Here is a 24058-nt window from a genome sequence, read left to right on the forward strand (position 1 = left end):
TCCAGAAAGGGATATAAAAGAGGCAGTGAAGCCACCAAATAGAGACACATATCCCATGCCAGTGGGGAGAGGCCACAGAAGCAAGGTTGTCATTCCCCAATGTGTCAGGGTGAGAAAGGAAGTTTATACAACCTGATGAAACTCTTGCAGGAGCATGTGACTAAGTGGAATATTACCCTGAAGTTAAATATATAAACATGCCCTTAAGATTCAGGACAAGACTACAATAAACTTCTAAGTTAAAGAATAACATTGAGGAAGAGCCAACATACATTAGCAACATAAAAGATACAATATCTGGAAACAATCTTGACAAGAACAATTCAAGAGTATGAAGAAATGTGAAGAAAGCTTTGAAATGCTGCTGACAAACGTAACAGATGAGTTAAAACTTAAATAAGAAAACTAAAGTAAATGTACGGAAAGAGTGAACATTGTAAGGTGGCATATCTTTCTTTTTTTTTCTTTTTGAATTTTATTTATTTTTTATACAGCAGGTTATTAGTTATCTATTTTATACATGTTAGTATATACATGTCAATCCCAATCGCCCAATTCATACCACCACCACCGCCACCACCCCACCTGCCACTTTCCCTCTTGGTGTCCATACGTTTGTTCTCTACATCTGTGTCTCTATTTCTGCCCTGCAAACCGGTTCATCTGTACCATTTTTTTAGATTCCACATATATGCGTTAATATACTATGTTTGTTTTCCTCTTTCTGACTTACTTCACTCTGTATGACACTCTCTAGATCCATCCACGTCTCTATAAATGACCCAATTTCGTTCTTTTTTATGACTGAATAATATTCCATTGTATATATGTACCACAACTTCTTTATCCATTCATCTGTCAATGGGCATTTAGGTTGCTTCCATGACCTGGCTATTGTAAATAGTGTTGCAATTAACACTGGGGTGCATGTGTCTTTCTGAATTACCGCTTTCTCTGGGTATATGCCCAGTAGTGGGGTTCCTGGGTCATATGGTAGTTCTGTTTTTAGTTTTTTAAGGAACCTCCATGCTGTTCTCCATAGTGGCTTATCAATTTACATTCCCACCAACAGTGCAACAGGGTTCCCTTTTCTCCACACCCTCTCCAGCATTTCTTGTTTGTAGATTTTCTGACGATGCCCTTTCTAACTGGTGTGAGGTGATACCTCATTGTACTTTCGATTTGCATTTCTCTAATAATTAGTGATGTTGAGCAACCTGTCGTGTGCTTCTTGGCCACTGTATGTCTTCTTTGCAGAAATGTCTACTTAGGTCTTCTGCTCATTTTTTGATTAGGTTGTTTTTTTACTATTGAGCTGCATAAGCTGTTTATATATTTTGGAGATTAATCCTTTGTCCGTTGATTTGTTTGCAAATATTTTCTCCCATTCTGAGGGTTGTCTTTTTATTTTTGTTTTTATTTCCATTACTCTAGGAAGTAGATCAAAAAAAGATCTTGCTGTGATTTATGTCAAAGAGTGTTCTTCCTAAGTTTTCCTCTAAGAGTTTTATAGTGTCCAGTCTTGCATTTAGGTCTCTAATCCATTTTGAGTTTATTTTTGTGTATGGTATTAGGAAGTGTTCTAATTTCATTCTTTTACATGTAGCTATCCAGTTTTCCCAGCACAACTTATTGAAGAGGCTGTCTTTTCTGCACTGTATATCCTTGCCTCCTCTGCCATAGATTAGTTGACCATAGGTGCGTGGGTTTATCTCTGGGCTTTCTATCCTGTTCCATTGATCTATATTTCTGTTTTTGTGCCAGTACCATACTATCTTGATTACTGTAGCTTTGTAGTATAGTCTGAAGTCAGGGAGTCTGATTCCTCCAGCTCCGTTTTTTTCCCTCAAGACTGCTTTGGCTATTTGGGGTCTTTTGTGTCTCCACACAAATTTTAAGATTATTTTGTTCTAGTTCTGTAAAAAATGCCACTGGTAATTTGATAAGGATTGCACTGAATCTGTAGATTGCTTCGGGTAGTACTGTCATTTTCACAATATTGATTCTTCCAATCCAAGAGCATGGTATATCTCTGCATCTGTTTGTGTCATCTTTGATTTCTTTCATCAGTGTCTTATAGTTTTCTGCATACAGGTCTTTTGTCTCCTTAGGTAGGTTTATTCCTAGGTATTTTATTCTTTTTGTTGTAATGGTAAATGGGGTTGCTTCCTTAATTTCTCTTTCTGATCTTTTGTTGTTAGTGTATCGGAATGCAAGAGATTTCTGTGCATTAATTTTGTATCCTGCAACTTTACCAAATTCATTGATTAGCTGTAGTAGTTTTCTGGTGGCATCTTTAGGATTCTCTATGTATAGTCTCATGTCATCTGCAAACAGTGACAGTTTTACTTCTTCTTTTCCAATTTGTATTCCTTTTACTTTTTTCTTCTCTGATTGCCGTGGCTAGGACTTCCCAAACTATGTTGAATAATAGTTGTAAGAGTGGACAACCTTGTCTTGTTCCTGATCTTAGAGGAAATGCTTTCAGTTTTTCACCATTGAGAATGATGTTTGCTGTGGGTTTGTCATATATGGCCTTTATTATGTTGAGGTAGGTTCCCGCTATGCCCACTTTCTGGAGAGTTTTTATCATAACTTGGTGTTGAATTTTGTCAAAAGCTTTTTCTGCATCTATTGAGATGATCATATGGTTTTTATTCTTCAGTTTGTTAATATGGTGTATCACATTGATTGATTTGCATATATTGAAGAATCCTTGCATCCCTGGGATAAATCCCACTTGATCATGGTGTATGATCCTTTTAATATGTTGTTGGATTCTGTTTGCTACTTTTTTGTTGAGGATTTTTGCATCTATACTCATCAGTGATATTGGTCCGTAATTTTCTTTTTTTGTAGAATCTTTGTCTAGTTTTGGTATTAGGATGATGAGTTAGAATGAGTTTGGGAGTGTTCCTTCCTCTGCGATTTTTTGGAAGGGTTTGAGAAGGATGGGTGTTAGCTCTTCTCTAAATGTTTGATAGAATTCACCTGTGAAGCCATCTGGTCCTGGACTTCTGTTTGTTGGAAGGTTTTTAATCACGATTTCAATTTCATTACTTGTGATTGGTGTGTTCATATTTTCTATTCCTTCCTGGTTCAGTCTTGGAAGGTTATACCTTTCTAAGAATTTGTCCATTTCTTCCAGGTTGTCTATTTTATTGGCATAGAGTTGCTCATAGTAGTCTCTTACAAAACTTTGTATTTCTGCGATGTCTGCTGTAACTTCCTTTTCATTTCTAATTTTATTGATGAGTCCTCTCCTTCTTTTTCTTGATAAGTCTGGCTAAAGGTTTGTCAATTTTGTTTATCTTCTCAAAGAACCAGCTTTTGGTTTTATTGATCTTTGCTATTGTTTTCTTTGTTTCTATTCCACTTATTTCTGCTCTGATCTTTATGATTTCTTTCCTTCTACTAACTTTGGGTTTTGTTTGTTCTTCTTTCTCTAGTTCCTTTGGGTGTCAGCTTAGATTGTTTATTTGAGATTTTTCTTGTTTCTTGAGGTAGGCTTGTATTGCTATAAACTTCCCTCTTAGAACTGCTTTTGAGCCTCCCATAGGTTTTTGGATCGTCGTGTTTTCGTTGTCATTTGTCTCTAGGTATTTTTTGATTTCCTCTTTGATTTCTTCAGTGATCTCTTGGTTATTTAGTAATGTATTGTTTAGCCTCCATCTGTTTGTGTTTTTTACGTTTTTTTCCCTGTAATTCATTTCTAATCCCATAGCGTTGTGGTCGGAAAAGATGCTTATGATTTCAATCTTCTTAAATTTACCGAGGCTTGATTTGTGACCCAAGATGTGATCTCCTGGAGAATGTTCTGTGTGCACTTGAGAAGAAAGTGTAATCTGCTGTTTTTGGATGGAATGTCCTATAAATATCAATTAAATCTATCTGGTCTATTGTGTCATTCAAAGCTTGTGTTTCCTTATTAATTTTCTGTCTGGATGATCTGTCCATTGGTGGAAGTGAGGTGTTAAAGTCCCCCACTATTATTGTGTTACTGTCGATTTCCTCTTCTACAGCTGTTAGCAGTTGCCTTATGTATTGAGATGCTCCTATGTTGGGTGCATATATATTTGTTATATCTTCTTCTTGGATTGATCCCTTGATCATTACATAGTGTCCTTCCTTGTCTCTTGTAACATTCTTTAAGTCTATTTTATCTGATATGAGTATTGCTGCTCCAGTTTTCTTCTGATTTCCATTTGCATGGAATATTTTTTCTATCCCCTCACTTTCAGTCTGTCTGTGTCTCTAGGTCTGAAGTGGGTCTCTTGTAGACAGCATATATATGGGTCTTGTTTTTGTATCCATTCAGCAAGCCTGTGTCTTTTGCTTGGAGCATTTAATGCATTCATATTTAAGGTAATTATCAATATGTATGTTCCTATTACCATTTTCTTAATTGTTATGGGTTTGTTTTTATAGGTCCTTTTCTTCTCTTGTGTTTCCCACTTAGAGAAGTTCCTTTAGCATTTGTTGTAGAGCTGGTTTGGTGGTGCTGAATTCTCTTAGCTTTTCCTTGTCTGTAAAGCTTTTGATTTCTCCGTCAAATCTGAATGAGATCCTTGCCACGTAATCTTGGTTGTAGTTTCTTCCCTTTCATCACTTTACATATATCATGCCACTCCCTTCTGACTCATAGAGTTTCTGCTGAGAAATCACCTGTTAACCTTATGGGAGTTCCCTTGTATTTTATTTGTCATTTTTCCCTTGTTGCTTTCAGTAATTTTTCTTTGTCTTTTATTTTTGCCAATTTGATTACTATGTGTCTCGGCATGTTTCTCCTTGGGTTTATCCTGCCTGGGATTCTCTGTGCTTCCTGGACTTAGGTGGCTATTTCCCTTCCCATGTTAGGGAAATTTTCGACTATAATCTCTTCAAATATTTTCTCGGGTCCTTTCTCTCTCTCTTCTCCTTCCGAGACCCCTATAATGCGAATGTTGTTGTGTTTAATGCTGTCCCAGAGGTCTCTTAGGCTGTCTTCATTTCTTTTCATGCTTTTTTCTTTATTCTGTTCCATGGCAGTGAATTCCACCATTCTGTCTTCCAGGTAACTTAACCGTTCTTCTGCCTCAGTTACTCTGCTACTGATTCCTTCTAGTGTATTTTTCATTTCAGTTATTGTATTGTTCATCTCTGTTTGTTCTTTAATTCTTCTAGGTGTCTGTTCTTTAATTCTTCTAGGTCTTTGTTAAATATTTCTTGCATCTTCTCGATCTTTGCCTCCATTCTTTTTCCGAAGTCCTGGATCATCTTCACTATCATTATTCTGAATTCTTTTTCTGGAAAGTTGCCTATCTCCACTTCATTTAGTTATTTTTCTGGGGTTTTATCTTGTTCCTTCATCTGGTACAAAGTCCTCTGCCTTTTCATTTTGTCTATCTTTCTGTGAATGTGGTTTTTCCTTCCACAGGCTGCAGAATTGTAGTTCTTCTTGCTTCTGCTGTCTGCCCTCTTGTGGATGAGGCTACCTAAGATGCCTGTGGCATACCTTTCTAAGTTAAACCAAAGCATCAATACAATCATGATAAAAATACAAAAAACATTTTTAATTTAAATTAGACATGCTGATTTTAAAATTCAATGAAAAACAATAGCCAGAAAACAAAATTTCAAAAATAAGAGTGAAGGGGTCTTCTGCCAGACATTAAAATACCTTACAAATCAGTTATAATTGGGGAGATCAGGTGGCAGAGTAGGATGATGCAGAGCTCACCTCCCCCAACAAACACATCAAAATACATCTACATGTGGAGCAACTCTCACTGCAAACAACCTGGATGCTGGCATAAAGGTTCTTCTACAACCAAGGCTGTAAGAAAATCCTCACAGAGTTGGGTGGGAAGGGAGGAGAAGCAATCAGCTCAGGACCCACACCCCTAGCAGGGGACACAGAAGAAAAGGGGGATATCTCAGGCTCGGGGACCCCCCCTGGAGAGTGAGGGGTTTGAGCCACATATTGGGCACCCCAACCCTAGGGCTCAACACCAGGAAGATGAGTCCTGAATTGTGTCCCCCTCAAAATTCATATGTTGTAGTCCTGGCCACTTGTACCTCAGAATGTGACCTTATTTGGGAATAGGGTCATTACAGATGTACTTAGCTAAGACAAGGTCATATTGGAGTAGGGTGGGTCCTTAATTCAATATGACTAGTGTCCTTATAATAAGGGAAAATTTGGGCACATAAAAGACACAGGGAGAACACCATGTGAAGACAATGGCAGAGATCAGGGTGATGCTTTTACAACCCAAGGAATGCCAGAGATTGCCAGCAGACTACCAGAATCTTGGGGAGAGGCATGAAACAAATTCTTTCTCACAGGTTGTTGCAGAAGGAATCACCTCCACTGACATCTTGATACCAGACTTATGGCCTCCAGAACTATGAGACAATAAACTTCTGTTATTTAAGCCATCTAGTTTGCAGTACCTCGTTAAGCAGCCCTAGAAAACTAATACAGACCCCTAACCCACACTATATACGAAAATTAACTAAAAATGAATTATACATCTAAATGCAAGAGCTAAAGCTATAAAACTCTTAGAAGAAAATACAGGCATAAATCTTGTGACATCGGATTAGGCAATCGTTTCTTAGATAGGACACCAAGGAACAAGCAACAACAATAAAATGATAAATATATATTTCTAAGAGATATTGCCCTAGTCCAACCCAACATTCTCTCTCCCCTGGATGGCTTCAGTAGCCTCCATCCTTGCCTCCCTACAGTATCTCCTCACACAGCAGCCTAAGTCAGATCATGTTGCTTTTGCACTTAAACTTTTCCAATGGCACCTGTCTCGCTCAGAATTAAAGCCAACATCCTTTCAGACTTCCCTGGCAGTCCAGTGGTTAGGGCTCTGAGCTTCCACTGCAGGGGGCGCAGGTTGAATCCCTAGTCAGGGAGCTAAGATCCCACATGCCACACGGCATGGCCAAACAACAACAACAACAACAAAAACCCAATATCCTTTCACAGCCTCTAAAGCCATATGATCTGCTCCCAGTCATCTCCTACCACCCCCCTCACTCAATTTATTCCAGCCACAGAAACCTCCTTGGTTGGAACAAGCTGAGCTCATTCTGACTTAAGATTTTATCATTTGGTGTTCCCTCTGCCTAGAATCTCCTCGAAGATTTCCCCAGGACTCATTCCTTCACTTCCTCCCTGTCTCCACCCTCCAGTGACATCCTTGTCATTTCTCCAGTGCCAGTGACCATCCTATCACAACCACCACTCCCTCTGTCACTATTCCCCTGCTTTATTTTTCTCTTACACACTTACCTCCAGGAGAGCAGGGACTTTGTTTCAATTTATTGTATGCTCAACATTCATAGTGACTGGCACATAGTAAGAGCTAAATAAATTGCTGTCATTATTATTGTTGATAATAATTAAAAGTTGGAGAGGCAGTGACAATGCCATTCCCATTTGAAAGCTGAAGTGCCTCACAAGCGTCCACACCTTAGGACCTAACACACAGAAATGAACCAATATTTTTTTTTAATCCTTTTAAGGGCACTTGGCATATGGGCAAGTGGTGATTTGGAATATTACTGATCACATTATTACACATATTCATTACATACTCAACTGTTCTGTAAATTCCTTGTTGGTAGGACTCAGCCTGGTTCTCTTTAAATCCCCAATAGCGGTGTTGCTCAAACTGCCCTATTCATAGAAATTGCCTGAGGATCCTGTGAACATGCAGATTGATTAGGAGGTGAGAGATGGGGCCTGAGACTGCATTTCTAACAAGCTCCCGGATGATGGAGATACCGCTGGTCCAGAACCACACTTTGAGAACCAAGGTCTTCAGCACCTGGCACAGGGCTTTCTGCAGGGTGGCTTAGTCAGTGTTGAGTGATGGATGGATGGATGGACTGACTGATACTGGTTGGTACTAGGTAGGTGGCAGGGTGGAGGAAGGGTTCAGAGGGAAAGTTTAAATCCAGTAATAAAGTAGCAGCTAGAATCTCTCTCTCCTTCCATTTCCCCTCAGTCATACCAGAGATTAATTTGGACCCACCCAACATTATCCCTTCTCTGAATTTTCCATCTTTCACTAAAATACAGAGGGGTGGTGTACAGTCCTCCTAGACAAACCCTTCACCATGTATTGTTGGTATAGCATACCCTGACAGGGTAACCAACTCAACTCAGTTTGTCTGGGATTTTCCAAGTTTTAGCACTTAGAGTTCCATGTCCCAATTTTAACACTGAAAGTCTTGCATCCTGGGAAACCCCTCAGTCCCAGGAAACTGGGACAGTTGGCCAGTCTGCCTGTGTGAGTCACTCTGTGTAGAGGACAAAGCTGATTGAGTCACCTGTCTGCCCTGGAGGTACCTGCAGTCCAGTGGGGGAGTCGAGTGAGGACGGAAGGTGTGGCCTGAACTGCAAAGATAACTTTATAGGAAGATCAAAGCCACTTATACATCTGGTGGGAAGACTCAAACCAATAGTTATTGGGTTAATATAGAGTGTGATCTTTCACTCTGAGCACCACAGACAATCTGGCTTCCTCCTTAAATCACTGAGAAATAAGGGCAAGCTTGTTCGGTTTTATGTGCAGAGAAGAAAAAAGCAGCCCTCTTGATTTACTCTATAAGGCCAAGTAAATTCAGAAATCAACTGTTCCTTTGAACAATGAATTTGTAGCCAGGAAACACTACTTTAATAAGTGTTCTAAGCCACGAATCTTTGGCCAACAGAATAAACAATGACAAAAATCCAAGGCATTAAGGAAAAATTTTTATGCTCTAAAAATCATATATTAACATATAAAGCATGAGTGTTCCTGAGATTCTTGCAGTCTGGCTGGGTTGTTTTAAACAGGCTGTGTCCCTCAGAAAGCCTGGGGAGAGCCTTGGTTGCCATGGCACTAAGACCCAATGCACGGGGCTGATGCTGGCAAGCCCTGCTGACCTCTCCATACCCCACTACTCAAATGGTAGTTGGCTTTGACTGCTAGCCAAGTATCCGAGTGTACGTCATTTTACAAACATTTGTGAAACACCCATTAAGTTCCTAGTGGGCCAGGCCTGTACTTCACATTTGCAAATGCTTTTAATTTTCAAGGGACTTTCCCACCTGTTGGCTCATTTTAATCTCACTCAAAACTAAGAGGTCTAAGCATTGTTCAGCCCATTGCATGGGTAAGACAGCATGCTGAGGTAGAAGCAGCAGGAGCCTTGGCATCCCACAATCCTGGTTTGCATCCTAGCTCCACCTCTTTCCATCAGGAAGCCTTGGGGAAGTCACTCTTCTCTTAGAAATACTATTATCTCATCTGAAAAAATGTGGATAATAATTCCACCTTTCCAGCGGCTGTAAGCATTTAGGGTGTGCGACTACCTAGAACAGGTACTCAGTAAACGATCCTGTGCCCATCCTCATCACTGTTAGGAAATTAAGTCCCACAGAAGTATCTGAAACTTCTAAGGTCACACTTCTGATTTTGGCAGGCTGAAAACCCAGGCACATGTCCTAACTCCCCCTCCTAGTGTCATTTCCATTTGATCAGATTGTCCCAATGACTCAATGATTGACCCAGTGATGCCTGACGCCATCAGCCAAACTATGGTCCTTTAGGTGGCAAGTGAGTTCATTTAAGGGCTCAAATGTCTATTACTCATTGGAAGAAATGCTGATGGCAGAAAACAGAAAGCTGTGAATCACAGTGGCTACAGAACTTATTCCACGGCAGGACTAGATTCCTGCAGATGGGCAAGAATGCTAGCTTCAGAGGGTCAGATGCAAGGCAGGTGCCCCCAGATTACCAATGTCTGCAGCTCTGGAAGGCTCCACAGCATCCAGTCTGGGCTCCACGTTTAGGAAGAGGCCTCCTCCACTGGCACTGACGGCAAGACCAGAGGGTCTCACCAACACTGAAATCTGATGCACTCCAACGGGCAGCAGGCCTGTCTGACACACCACATTCGTTTGGTTTGAGAAAATAACTTTGCAACTTGTTTTGTTCACTGTAACCTGCAAGGCCTCGGAGTCACCAGAGAAACCACTTCCAGTAATATAGACCAGTAGGTCAATGTCATCTTAAAAGAAAGAAATTAAAAGAAAGAAATCATTTCTCAGTGATATCACTCCATTTACAAGAACTCTATCAAATGTTCATTCCCTCTCACCTTCCTCTCCCAAAATTCAAGGAATTAAATGCTGACTCATGTATTGGAATCTATATTGATTTTAATAGCGTAGAGCCCTCATCTTAAACTTTCTCAAACTAGTGATGAGAAATCACTAGTCAACAAAAAATGGGGAAAAAAATAAAAATAAAGAAAATTTCAAAACAAGGGACAAAGAGAATACAACATTTTTTTTGTGTGTGTGTGGTACGCGGGCCTCTCACTGTTGTGACCTCTCCCGTTGCGGAGCACAGGCTCCGGACGCGCAGGCTCAGGAGCCATGGCTCACGGGCCCAGCCGCTCCGCGGCACGTGGGATCTTCCCGGACCGGGGCACGAACCTGTGTCCCCTGCATCGGCAGGCAGACTCTCAACCACTGCGCCACCAGGGAAGCCCAACATTTTAAGTCATCAAAAATCCACCATTTCAGGACTTCCCTGGCAGTCCAGTGGTTAAGACTCTGCACTTCCACTGCAGGAGGCACAGGTTCGAACCCTGGTCAGGGAACTAAGATCCCACATGCCACACGACGCAGCCAAGAAATTAAAAAAAAAAAAATCCACAATTTCAAATCATAACCATTTCATTTAGATTGGCTAAAAAATTCACCTTCTGCTGCATCACTCAACATCCACCCCATGAACGGACACACCTTCTACCCACACATCACCAGGTACACGGCGTCCAACAAGTCACTCTCAGTCTAAAGTTCACGCACAGAAATAGACCCACAGACATAGAAGACAAACTTATGGTTATCAGAGAGGAAAGAGGTGGGGGAGGGACAAATTAGGAGGTTGGGATTAACATATACACACTACTATATATAAAACAGATAAGGACCTAACGTATAGCACAGGGAGCTATACTCAATATTTGTAATAACCTATAAGGGAAAAGAATCTGAAAAAGCATATATATATATATATATATATATATATATAACTGAATCCCTGTACTGAAACTAACATGACATGGTAAATCAATTATACTTCAAAAAAAAATAAAAAATAAAGTTCACGCCCATCTCAATGCCAAGTGCACATCATACCGAGGGCATACCACACAGAGTGGACCCGGGGAGTTGACCCTTCAAGGTATTGGAAGGAACAGGAACCTGAACAATAAGCTGGTATGTCGTTCACTCGCACAACCACCTGGAAAAGACAAAAGCATTAAAAGCAAACGTACATGTTTCATATGCTCCAGCGTATTAATAAAGTACTTGTAAAGTTTGCCCAAATTAAAATGTGTTAATGATTTACTTATTCTCTTTTTTTTCCTTCTATTTTCCAGTAATAGACCCTAAATTGTAAAGCATGACTCCAAACATGTTAGGCCTTTTAAAACGATGGTAAATAAGCGGAAACCTAACATTTTTGCAATTAAATATGTTCAATCTGGAGTAAATTCCCTCTCTGTCACATAGAAGTAAATTCAAACTGAGTGAGAACTTTTTATCACTTTATATTTTCAACTGAGTACCTACTTCCTGTGAAAAGCCCTGTCTTTGCTGGTAAATGCCAGTGAAGTAGGCACCTCTGTTCTACCATGCTACATGGATGTGTAACTGAAGATCAGAGTGTATTTGGACATTTGGCTTGGGGTCTTTTTTATCCTAAAATGGGAGGTCCCCAAGAATAAATTATATGTCTTTTCCTCTCACTGGGACTAAGGTTAATCTAATAGAACTCTACAATACTTGGAGATAAGAAAGGCGAAAAAGATTGAACTCTGAATCTCTACATATAAAATAAGGATTAAAAGCACACACACTATATTTATGATAGTGTTTGCTTATAAGGGAAGGGGTACTGGGATGGCATGAAGGCACAGGTGATAAGAAATTCTTCATCTGTAGTGTTTCACGTTATTCATAAAGACCAAAAATAAAATAAAATAAATACATCAAATGTTGGCAATTGTTAATCCTCATTTGGGTACCCAGGTGTTGGTTATATTATTCTTTATAGTTTTGCATTTCAAAATTGTCTCTAATTAAAAGCAGATGACTTATAACAAGAGTATGGGCAGATGGGAAATAGCAAAGGACATTTTAAAGAGAAAAGGGGTTGACTTAGCTCATTTACTTTCCAAGGCCACTGTGTGGAGGTATAAGTCATATGTAGCTAGAGAGGTTCTCTATTTTTGGTACCATAGTAGCATCAATAATTATAATAACAGATGCTGTATTTACAAAGCACTTATATTTTCAGCGTACTCTCCATACCCTGTGGAGGTAGAAAAGCACGGCCACAGCTCTCTCTGTTTTGCGAATTAGAAAGCTGACCTTTAGGATTGGTCCACATTACAAATCAGGAGGGGCTGCAGTAGACCTGAAACTAGTATTTCACTTTGGGTGGCCCATCCGCTCTCACCTGAGTGTACTGGTTGGCAGTGACCAACATGTCTCCAAATATGGGTCCAAGGAAGACTCCACCATCATATACCACACGAGTGGTTACAGCAGGGTTAACTCCCGTTAGGTTTTCATCAGATACCTAAGATGGTTACAGTTCTGGTGAATTCTGCCATGGAATCAAGTCTAATCTTGCTTAAAACAAATAACAAAGGGTGTTTTCACATTCTGTTTAAGATAATCAGATAGCTACAAAGTGAAAATGGAGAGACAGGGGCTTGAAATCTAGTAACCTAATAGTAAGTAATGGCTAATGAAAGCCCCAGTAGACTAGAAGAATATTTATATGCAAGTAGAGTTACCCAAAAAAATGCACACTATACTGATCTTCTAAGTCTTAAGATATTTTGTTTCCATGTGCTTTTCTATTTTACAAGTTTTCAATCCAAAATATTAAAATAAAATGTCTGGAAACAAGTGCCATGAGATGACTCCTATCCTTCCTCCATCTCCACCCAAGGATTTTTTTTGAAAACCAGATGACCTGCAATACCAAATAACAAGAATAAAATTTCATCTCGGGTTTCACTTCATAAAACCAAACGCTAGATGATCATTAGATTATTTTTTAAAACCCTAAATATGCAAGAGCATCTGGTTTTGTCATTATCCAAAGACAGCAAATCCTTTCCTAAACTTCCTTCTGCTGTGCCATCTGCCTCCATGATAATCTAAGTCAATCACATCTGCTTAAATTATGCAATAACAGATGTGGAATTATTGTATGCTGGACACTGACCAACAACTTCTCTACCTACATCAAGTTAGAAAAGGTGATGTTGGGTTTAAACTGCTTTATCAGGAATATGAGGTATAAAATACGTCTTGAAAACTTTCAGAAAGATCATTGAACCCCTTTACTTGAATATTCCAACAAAATTCACAAATCATGACAGTTTTCATTCATATAATTCTGATTTTTTTTCACAAAATTGCTCCAGAGCACTAAATCCACAAAACCAAAAGGGATACCATACATACCATTATAAAGCTGGGCAAGTCCCCAACCTGGTTGGACCAGGAGAGAGTCCACACATGTTCAGAGCAAGACTTTAGATCCTCCGTCACAGTGAAGTCACTGACATTAAGGTACCTAGATGTGAAGTCATCAGCGTTGGTTTGTAAGAGCTTTTGGAGGTGACTAGCTGAGATGTGCACAGGGACAGCTGTGGGAGAAGGTCATGATATAAAACGTACAGGACACTAATTAGTCCACCTTGCAGCATCTCATCATCAAAACAGCAGAGAATACACATCAGAATGCCTACTACACACGCAGAGACCATCAAGTTCAAGAAAATCCTCAGTCCAGTTAAGCCATTTTTAGGGCAAATATAAGTAGGTGCTCACTTTTTATATCATGGTCCCTTTAACCAGCATCACATCTCTCAAGCAGAGAACACAATCGCATCAGACAAACCTATCTCAACTGTCAACTCAAAATGTAAATTCCAGACACCCTGGTAATCCCTGAAAGTCTAATTAAATATTGGGTTTTCCCCGGAAAAATTTAGCTGGCCCTGTGAACAGGGAAAAGTTGGCCGGCCACCTTTCACAAGGAGTAGGGAAGGCACAAAGCAGCTGACACCCATAAAAACTTAGCCAACCAAGCTGAGGAATGTTGGCATTGAACTTCGGTTTCTCCATTACAATTTCCTTTAAGCCCAACCACCTGCTTCCCCATCTCACATCCCCGCAGAGAAATAACAGCACTTTGGGCTTAAGCCTTGCTGTGTTTGAACGCTGTTTCATGCTTTACCAAAAGTTTCCATTTCCTTAGGTATCCCAACATCTCTGTGAGGCGGGTCATCTAAATATCCTAATACCTCCTTGGGAGATGAAGAAAATGAAACCCAGTGTGATTCAGAAGCCTGTCAACCAAGTGAGAGGGGTTTAGATTAAAACCCAGGTTGCCTTCTACCTACTCAAGAGCTTTCCTTTTGAATCTCACACTGCCCTGGAGTGTTGGTGAAATACCACTGTATTTCCAAAATGCAAACAAAATTCTCATCTTTTTTGAAAAGATTTTATATGCCATTTGAGGGCCATTTCAAATGGCCAGGTGAAGGCTGGCTTTCCCCCCAGCTGTTCTACAGGCAGTGATGTAAGGAATATCAGCAACAGGATATGACAGCAGGAAAAGTCTCTCTACAGACAGGCTGCAGCTTTCTCATTAGTGAGAAGGGAAACAGCACAGTAGTGGGCTTCATAGAGGCAGGGCTCTGATGAACTTATTCACCCACTTATCAGACTCCAATAGCCCAGGGGCCATCAACTTTTCCTAATTTGCCCTACTAGAGTAAAAACTCCGCTCCATTCCTCCAGCCAAGAAGATTCTTTGCAAGTCCAGCATCTTTCTGCTTGAGGACAGAAGACTCCTGGACCATTTGCCAATTTTTTTTTTTTTTTGAGGTACGTGGGCCTCTCACTGCTGTGGCCTCTCCCATTGCGGAGCACAGGCTCCAGACGCGCAGGCTCAGCGGCCATGGCTCATGGGCCCAGCCGCTCTGCGGCATGTGGGATCTTCCCGGACCGGGGCATGAACCCGTGTCCCCTGCATTGGCAGGCGGACTCTCAACCACTGCGCCACCAGGGAAGCCCATGTGCCAATTTTTATACAGCCATTCTTGAGTTCTCCTGAGCCTCCTTTCTGATTCCCCTATGTTTTTACCAAATAAATAACATATAATCACGTCTAATCCTGTCCTTTGTGAGATGTGTATGTACTTGAAGATTTAGAAACTGTTCTACCCTCATCGCAGCTGAAAGCTCTTTCTACATGTGTTATGATTCCTAAAATCCTCAATATCATATGGTGTCACTGTGGAGTTTAATTTGGAAGGGCCGTGGCTACCATGGATTTTGGCCTAGGAAACTCCAGAGAGAAGAAGACCGAACTGAGAAGCAAAGACTGAAGTTCATACCTGGACCCTGCCATCAACTATTTTTATGAGCTTTGGGCAAGCCTGAGTATAGTGGGCTGAATGGTGGCCCTCAAAAAGATATGTCACTGCCCTGATCCCAGGAAACTATGAACATTACTTTATAAAGCAAAAGATGTGGTTAAGGATCTTGAGAAGAGGAGTTCATCCTGGATTATCCAGATGGGCCCTAAACGCACTCATACACAGACGAGGAAGAGACAGTGTGACCAGGGAGGCAGGGGTTGGAGTGATGCACCCGCAGCCAAGGGATGCTGGCAGCCACCAGATGCTGCGAGAGGCAGGGAACAGATCCTCCCCTAGAGCTTGAGGAGGGAGAGTGGCCCTGACAACAACTTGACTGTGGACTCTGACCTCCAGAACTGGAAGAGAATAAATTTCTGTCGTTTTAAGCCACCAAGGTTGTATAATTTGCTGTTGACAGCCCCAGGAAGCTAATCCACTCAGTTTCCACATCTACAAAACTGAAAGATTGGGATATTAACAATGATATGCTGTTGTTATTATCCAGATCTTTAACTTTAAGAAGGTCATTCTCAGACACTGGAAAACAAAATAACTTTAAGACTGTCACCCTGCCTGGCAGGATGTTGTCAAATGAGAAACACTGCACTCCCAATGGCCCCTTTACCAGGAATCACTGTGTGAGAAAGCTGGATGCGAAAGTGTCCTCCTAAAGGTGGACTTGCCCTCTGTAGTCTCTGTGTTGTCACCTGGACCAACCCGGATCCTTCTTCTGCTCCTTCAGTGGGCACAGAGCTGTGACATACCAGAAGCAAAGCATTAGCCATGGGGACCCTCCAGCAGTTGCTCCAGACAGAACATAGCTCCATCTCAAAGACCAGCGGTCTCCCATGTTTCCAGACCATGAGCTCAAGCTCCCAAGTACTGGGCACCCCTCTCCCATCACAGCAGAGGAAATGTAAGGTAAATATGAGGGTTCTTTAGGGCATTCCACAGTTCCCCTCTATTGATCCTGGAAGCACAGGGATGCAGAGCAAAGAGTGATGACTCTGGTCCTCACAGCTCTGGTCCTGATGCAGAGTGGAAGGAGAACCCATTTGCACAGTCAGATGAAAACTTGGGCCCTAGTCCACAGATCCTCTGCACTCAGTATCCCCAGCAGAAACAGGCCACTCCATCTAGTGCAGTCCTTATCCAGCACCTGTATGCAAACACACTGCCTGACTAATCCTGCTTTTAATACAATAAATAAGTCAAATAAATCATGACACACCATGAGATGGAATACTATTCAGCCATTAAAAACCATATCTAGAAGCAGGCTTAATGAAATGGGGAAATATTCCATTTATACCAGTAGGTGAAAAGGGCATGTTACAAATATAGTGTCTTATGTGTGGTCCCAATCTGAGATTTAAAAAGCAAACATATACATGTATATATGCATATAAAAACTGCCTGGGGAAAAAGGCTGTTAGAATATGGATCCAGTGCATTAACAGAAGCTATCTCTGAGCAGAGGGATTCTGAGTGCTTTGTAACTTTTCCTAAGTGTTTTTCTGTATTTTCCTAATTTTCAACAACAAACATGTGTGATTTCAATCAATAATATTACCTAAGTGCTACATATTGATGTGCATACTTAAACCATACAGAAGATACTATCTGTTTTGGGGGCCACTCTGAAGGTTGTCCTGACTTGCTCAAGCTGGAGGCTTCCAGAAGGAACTAAGGGACTTGAGGAAAACTCAGAAAGGGAGGTTGTGGGAATTCCCTGGCGATCCAGTGGTTAGGACTCTGCGCTTCTACAGTAGGGGGCACGGGTTTGATCCCTGGTCAGGGAACTATGATCCCAAATGCCACGCGGCCAAAAAAAAAAAGGAGGTTGTGAGGACCCCTCTAAGTGTGGACCTAAATTACACTCCATCATTTCAGAGTTAATAACTACATAATTCAGTAGGTTTGGAGCACAGGACCACGGGCTGGGTAATCTGACAGCTCCCTCTCCACCATTGAAGCTCTTTCCCTCCTTCATTCTATTGATTTCCGTGTCTGTCCTGCCCAGAGGCCCATGAAACACTAAGTCAAGGAAAATGGAGCACAGATTCAAGGTTTCTTTGCCTACTTTTCACACATTGTCCAAAGCATAGTATAAGTAGGAGAACTCATTTCGAAACATGTTAGAAAGAGATGGGAGGAAAAAAGAAATTTTAAAGACAGGGCATCTCAATTCTTCCCATCCTACTTGGATTTTAGTGAATATTTAAAAGAACAAATTACAGCATACATGTGTTCCAAGAGCTTGGAGGAGACTTGATTCTTAGTTACTGCTTTGTAAACTGTGGCCAGAGAGGTTTGATTATTGAAGAACCAATGCTTATGGCGCTCTAGTGCCATCTGGTGGTGAGCTCTTAGAACTGGCTGGTTTTGTTCCTTTGGCTATTTCCTTTGGCCTCAAATGATTCCAGTAAGATTAATACATGGGGAATGGAAGGAGAGGAACAAGGTTTTCCTCTCAAACAGTGGTAATGTGAACCTCTGAAAAGCATAAAAATACAACTACCTGTAAACAAATTCACTAGGAACTAGTTCTCAAAATGTAGTCCCCAGATCAACAGAATCAGCATTGCCTGGGAACTCATTAGAAATGCAAACTATCAGGTTCTGCCTCAAACGTACTGAACTATGATGGTGTGGTTAGGGGCCAGCAATTTGTGCTTTAACACAACCTCCAGGTAAGTCTGATACGGCATTCTTAAGACTGAGAACTATTGCTTTGAGCAACACGGCAGGTAGCTTTTCCTGATAAAAAGTCTCACCTCTGTGTCTTCTAAGGGCAGTTAACAATTTTAAGCAAGGATAGGTGAGCAAAGATGGTTCCCTACCTTGCAGTGATGAGCGGGAGCTCCAAGCCACACCCTGCCAACCAGGAGGTCACACTGTAGACAGGAGGGGATCCCACCACAGAGAGCAATTCCAGCAGATTCCCGCCAGGGCGAGCTGTTCCAGAGTCAGCCTGAGAAACTAGAGACCAATGATCCAATCATTATCAAGTAAATCAAGATGGAAGACCTGCTGTGTGGAAGGTCCCCGTTGGAGAGGTTGAGTTACTCACATCCCAGCATACACTTAAAGCAGAGATTCCTACCTACCTGCTGCCAGGAAGAGAAAAGGAAGAGGAAGTAGGAATTTAGTTGCAAAAGGAAACTGCAAGGTCATGGTATACGGAGACGATGACTAATTCCACAGCAGAGTTCAATAAGCCCCAAGTCAGCCAAGCATCACTGCCTGTATCATTGGCGGTTCCCACCACGACACCACCACACATACACACAGCTCATCTACGGCAGTGTGGACTGCCCCCCTTCCTCCTTTTCTTCCCAAAGCCTGGTAGCTCCAGGAACACAAGCTTATCCCCCTTGGGAACACTGAACACACAAAGCACATACCAGAGGTACTTGAGTTTTATCCGCAGCATGGCGTCAACACGTGTGCAGAGAGAGTGCAAGCTTTAAGATGGACCAGTGTTCAAATCCTTATTTTCCGCTTCTATTGGGTTACTATTTGGCTAATCACTATAACCTCTGTACGACTCTGTTTTCTCATTGATAAAGTGGGACTCATGACAGGTATCAGTCTGCATGGCAGGGAGAGTTTAGTGAGATGGCAGGTTTAAATGACCAGCAAATATAGTTTAATATCCTCTTTTCCTCCTACCAGGCACCATGTAAAGGCAGCTTCTTTTCCAAGTCTGTACAATCGAGGCAGTCTTTGCAGGCCCAATGCTGAGCACAATGCCAAGCACAGAGTAAGGGCTCAATAAAAGTTTATTTGCTCAGTTGAGTATGGAGTCATTGAAGGTTTGGCTCTGGTGTCAACCATCTCTGGGTTCCAATATCCCCCACATACCAGCTGATTTGAGGCAAGACACTTAGTATCCAGTCAGCTTTGGTTTCCTCATCTATAGAGTGGGGAATCACAGGACCATCTCATGGGGTTCTGAGAATTAAATGAGAAATATTTGGGAGCTACCACTAGATGAAAAGACCTTTCACAGAGGACATTCGGTGGGAGAATATAACCAAGTATTAAGCTGATCAGATAAATGTCAGACAATTAACCATGAATATGGAGCCCTACTGTGTAGAGTTTATGTTACCATTAAATAATACTCACAGGAAACTTGTGGCCATCAGGACGACTGGACAGTGGGAATCAGATGGTTTTACCCAAGCCATCTCCCATCTTTCTTGTCTCTGCCTGCCTGCTCCCCTCCCACCTCACCCTTACATGGCTCCAGATACTGGAGCATTTGGTGGCGAAGCGGTGATGGCAGTGAGAAAGGATTCTGGATCCTGGGCCTTGAGGGTTTGGGAAGGATAAAGGGCAATGACACCTATTATCCAGTCCTGAGTTTCCCAGTCCAGTCAGTGGGTTCGAGTGCACGCTGTAATGATCCCCTCAGTGCTCTGGGAATCTGGGTAGCACTTGGGGTCACCAAAGGCCCCAGCCAGTTGTCTTGGGCACCAAGAAACTCAGATGGTTACCCAGCACACCATTTGAATATTATTTTCTGTGTGTCAGAACACAGAGTTTGAAATAAGCAATGACGCATTCTGACCCAGATACCCCCAAAACACTCACATCACTGAAACAGATAAGAGATGGAATTCTGAAGAGTATCAAAGATGATGCATTTTCAGGGCTGAAAGAGAGTTCTCCTACCCCACCCCCCACCTCCACACTCCCCTGCCCCCAGCTCTACAACTTCCAGGCAAAAGATTAAAAAGCTGCACACTTGAAAATCAGAATGCAAATGCCTGTTCCATACTTTTCTCCTTGGAGAGAGAAAAACAGAGAAGCTATGAGAAGCACGAAAGCCGAGCCCGAGTCACAAGGGATTTGACAGAAAAGAGAGAGGGAACAAAGTTGGAAGCCTGGAGGCCCTGCGACCAAACCACACCATCTGTCTGGGCTTCTGTCCCCAGGGTGTGCGTCTGTCCCCAGGGTGTGCATCACACGTGGCCTCAGGAGAACCCCTGATGAGCACCTTGCCCTTAAGACAAGCAAAGCCAGGTGAGAGCACTGCACCCAAGAGAGGTCAAGGGACTTTGTGCAGAGAGGGGCCAGGCCTGAGCTCTGAGTGATGTGTGAGAGGAACCAGATAGGGAGAAGGAAAGACGAGGCTGTTCTCATGCGGATGCGGTGACCCTCCAACTCCCACCGAGTCTGTCCTAAGGATTGTAAATCAAACTTGTGGCCCATTTACAGGGCCAGATATTGCTGTGTTCCTTACAGCACTTTGTATGACAGATATTAACAGATGGAGAGATGGAGAAATTCTGCTGGCCTAACAACAGTAATGATAATAGTACTAATAATTGATTACACTTATTGAGCACTTACTAGTCAGGACCCATGATGAGCGCTGTACACTATACTTCAGTTATTCTTCATAGTAATCCAATGGGGTAGGGCCCTCATTAAGCCCATTTTATGGATGAGAAAACCAAGGCCCCTCAGCAAGAAAGTGGTAAAATTGGGGTAAGATCACAGACACCCAAAGCAAGAGCAAGCATTGGAATAAATAGGAGGGGAAAAAGGAACTAGTTAGAGAGATATGGGGGCCAAGGACACAGAATTCCAACTCCATCTTCTCTCCAGGATCGAGGCAAGAAAGATGGAGAATCATATGTTCTCTCACCATTAACAGAAAAGCAGCCCCTCCAGAAAAGTTCAAAGACAGCATTTGATGGACAGGTCCGTGGAGGAGAGTGGATTTGATAATCACCTGTTAGGTTCGTGTCTGCAATAATAATCTCATCCACATAGAACATGTCCATCTCCGGAGACAGAGGGAGGAGGTCAATCTGATGAACCAGCACTGGGGAGTTTGCGGGAGGTGGCTGGAGCTGTGCGGAGCGATGCACACACGTCTTCCAGAGGTCGGTGCAGGCGAACTGCCAGCTGAAAACAAGCGCAGAGCAGAAACAGGCCTCCTGTGAGCACCGCAGTTCTCTCTCCTGAGAGCCCCAGTTCTCTAACCTGGGCCTGAGGACCATGCAGCCAGGAGACCCAATCCATCATGGCTGCCACAGTACAAGCATCCATCCAAGATGGGCTCAGCTTGGCTGGGATGCAACACGAGTGAATCACATTTAAGTCCACCATCCATTCATAACAATGTCAGCAGTACTTTCAAATTACAATATGATTATGTGTCTTAAGCAGATCACCTGTTGGGCTCTACTATCAGGGAAGATTAATACTCTGGACATTTCCAGACTCAATAAGTTTAAAAACACTTACAAAACCCTTAAGAGATGTGGAAAGAGAGCTGAATCAAGAGATCAGGATGCTGAATTATATTCCAGCATCTTTGTTCACTTGCTGAATGAATTTTGGTGAATCACTAATTCTCAGGGCCCCAATTTTTCTCACCTGTAACGTCAAGGAATGTTCCCTAAAATCTCTTCCAAATATGGTGGTCTATGATTCTATCCCTATGAGAAATGTCAGACTCCTTCTGGGGAGTATTAGATTCGTAACAACTAACTGCTCTTAAATCAAATTTCTTTGCCAAATAAAATGTGTTCAGAGCTGAAGTTAGTATCCAAGTCCCCAATATCAGAGACAGTTAGTACCTCCCAGAGGCCACTGTCCCCAGGAAAGCTAATCATCCCAGCTGGCAGAATTCCCACACACCTGTCCACAGATGAGCTACCTGTTAGGGCTGGCCCCCGCGGGACTCCAGTCACAGGTGACGCTCTTCTTAATGGTGTTTTGAAAGCCAATTGTGAAGGACACTGTCACCGTCAGGCTCGTATTCATGTGGCCTTTGTATGCAAGGCACAGCTAGAGACACCAAACAAGAAGTCCTTCAGCTCTGTCACTAAGAAGCAGCAATTCAAGCAATGTTTATCAAGGACAATCCACTCCCTAGAACCTGCCTTGTGCTCAGAGAGACAGCCAGCCTGCTCCTGCCCTCCTGGAGCTTACCGGTCTAGCTGGAGAGACAAATAGTTTAGAGCAAATTGTTATTCATCCAACAGAGAGTTATTCAATGCCTAACACTGTGCGTGTCCATGAGGATTTTAGAGCATCTCAATTATCAATAGAAACCCCCTGTTGTGACCCAGATACCTGTTCCACCTTGAGCAAGTCACTGTACCTCTCTGAACCTCACTCCTTAACCCTAATTCACCAGCATCCTTGGCTTCTAACTCTGAGTTAAGTAAAATTATATGGCAGGATTTTTCAACTGCGGTGCTATTGACATTTGGGACTAGATAATGCTTTTCTGTGAGGGGGACTGCCCAGTGCATTGTAGGACGTTTAGCAACATTCCTAGAACCTACCCGCTGGATTCTACAAACACTTCCCCAGTTTTGGTGACCAAAAATGTCTCCATGCACTGCCAATTCTCCCCATGGGGCAAAATCCCCACCACCCAGCATTGGGAGCCTGTGCTGTAGAGGAAAGGCTGGAAGTCGGGCAGTGCCCTGTCCGGAACCGTATAGCCCTGGCTCCCACTGCCATTCAACTAGGAAAGGACTTGAAACCACTACCAAGAGTTCAGCCACCCCAAGAAGGTTCACTCTGGTTCCCAAAGGGCAAGTAAGCTGCAATTTTTTATGAAGGACACCAGAGCTACTGACACAAAGATATAAAGGGTATTGAAGGAATGTGTCAGTCTATCCATCAATAACAATAACTATGATAAATAATACAAACTATCCTTAAATGAGTCCTAATCACTGCCCAAGCACTTTACTGGATTATCTCATATACTCTTCACCTAAATCCTGAAAGCCAAACCTCATTATTACCCATTTCACAGATGAGTAAACTAAAGTAAGACATGGAGGGCATGCAGGGTATAGAGTCAGAATTCAAATCCAGAGTCTGACTGTAGAATCGGCGCTCATACCTGGAGAGCAAACAAAATACTACAGTGTAGAAAAACTTCTGTAGGTCCCAGCTAATAGAAAGGCATTTCCATGCAGCAACTAGCTAATGGGAGGACCAGAGGTGTCTGTTCACCCCTGAAACCTAGCATCTCAGCCCGAAAAGCCCTACAAGGCACAGCAATCACTCCTGTGCTTCCCCAGGCTCAACCCCAGAGAATAATTCCAATCCCTCCCTACCCACCTCGCCTGCAAGCACGAAGGCTGCTACTTACATGTGTGTACTGATCTAGCCGGTTGCCCTTCTGGGCAGCCGCGGGTATCAGGACAAGGTGTCGAGGCTGATGGAGGCTGAACCTCCCACAGAAGGGCTCTGTCCCACTGGTGAGGTGCCCATCAGAGCTGGAACCTTCTAGACCTGGATGCATTTCGAACAAAATAGGAAGATGGGTGTAAATGTTATATAGAGTTTCCCAACATGTCTGCAGGGAATGGGTTATGGGTTTGCCATGACATTGACCCCTCAGCCCTTGAGTGAGCTGGGCAGGGATCGAAGTGGTCGGCCCATCCCCCAGCCTGAAGGCTCTAGACATGAGAAACCCATCGTGTCTGCCCTACAGCATCGAAAATCTATTACCTTTTTCTATGTATACCATGACACAGAAAAACTACTGAGA

At 42.4% G+C, this 24058-nt stretch overlaps 1 protein-coding gene across 1 annotated transcript in view; it reads right to left on the minus strand.

Moving 5' to 3' along the window:
- The window catches only part of PKHD1 (PKHD1 ciliary IPT domain containing fibrocystin/polyductin), a 433150-nt gene that overhangs the window by 374124 nt on the left and 34968 nt on the right, over positions 1–24058 (minus strand). The window contains exons 20-28 of the mRNA XM_082848479.1: positions 23657–23799; positions 22199–22329; positions 21266–21441; positions 18360–18498; positions 16142–16269; positions 13550–13734; positions 12528–12650; positions 11201–11306; positions 9787–10059 (exon numbers count right to left, since the gene is read on the minus strand). Coding sequence (XP_082704605.1) covers positions 9787–10059; positions 11201–11306; positions 12528–12650; positions 13550–13734; positions 16142–16269; positions 18360–18498; positions 21266–21441; positions 22199–22329; positions 23657–23799 — 1404 coding nt within the window. The remainder of the gene's footprint in view (positions 1–9786; positions 10060–11200; positions 11307–12527; positions 12651–13549; positions 13735–16141; positions 16270–18359; positions 18499–21265; positions 21442–22198; positions 22330–23656; positions 23800–24058) is intronic.

Source organism: Leucopleurus acutus (genome assembly GCF_964270905.1).
Source record: "Leucopleurus acutus genome assembly, chromosome: 10".
NCBI lineage: Eukaryota > Metazoa > Chordata > Mammalia > Artiodactyla > Delphinidae > Leucopleurus > Leucopleurus acutus.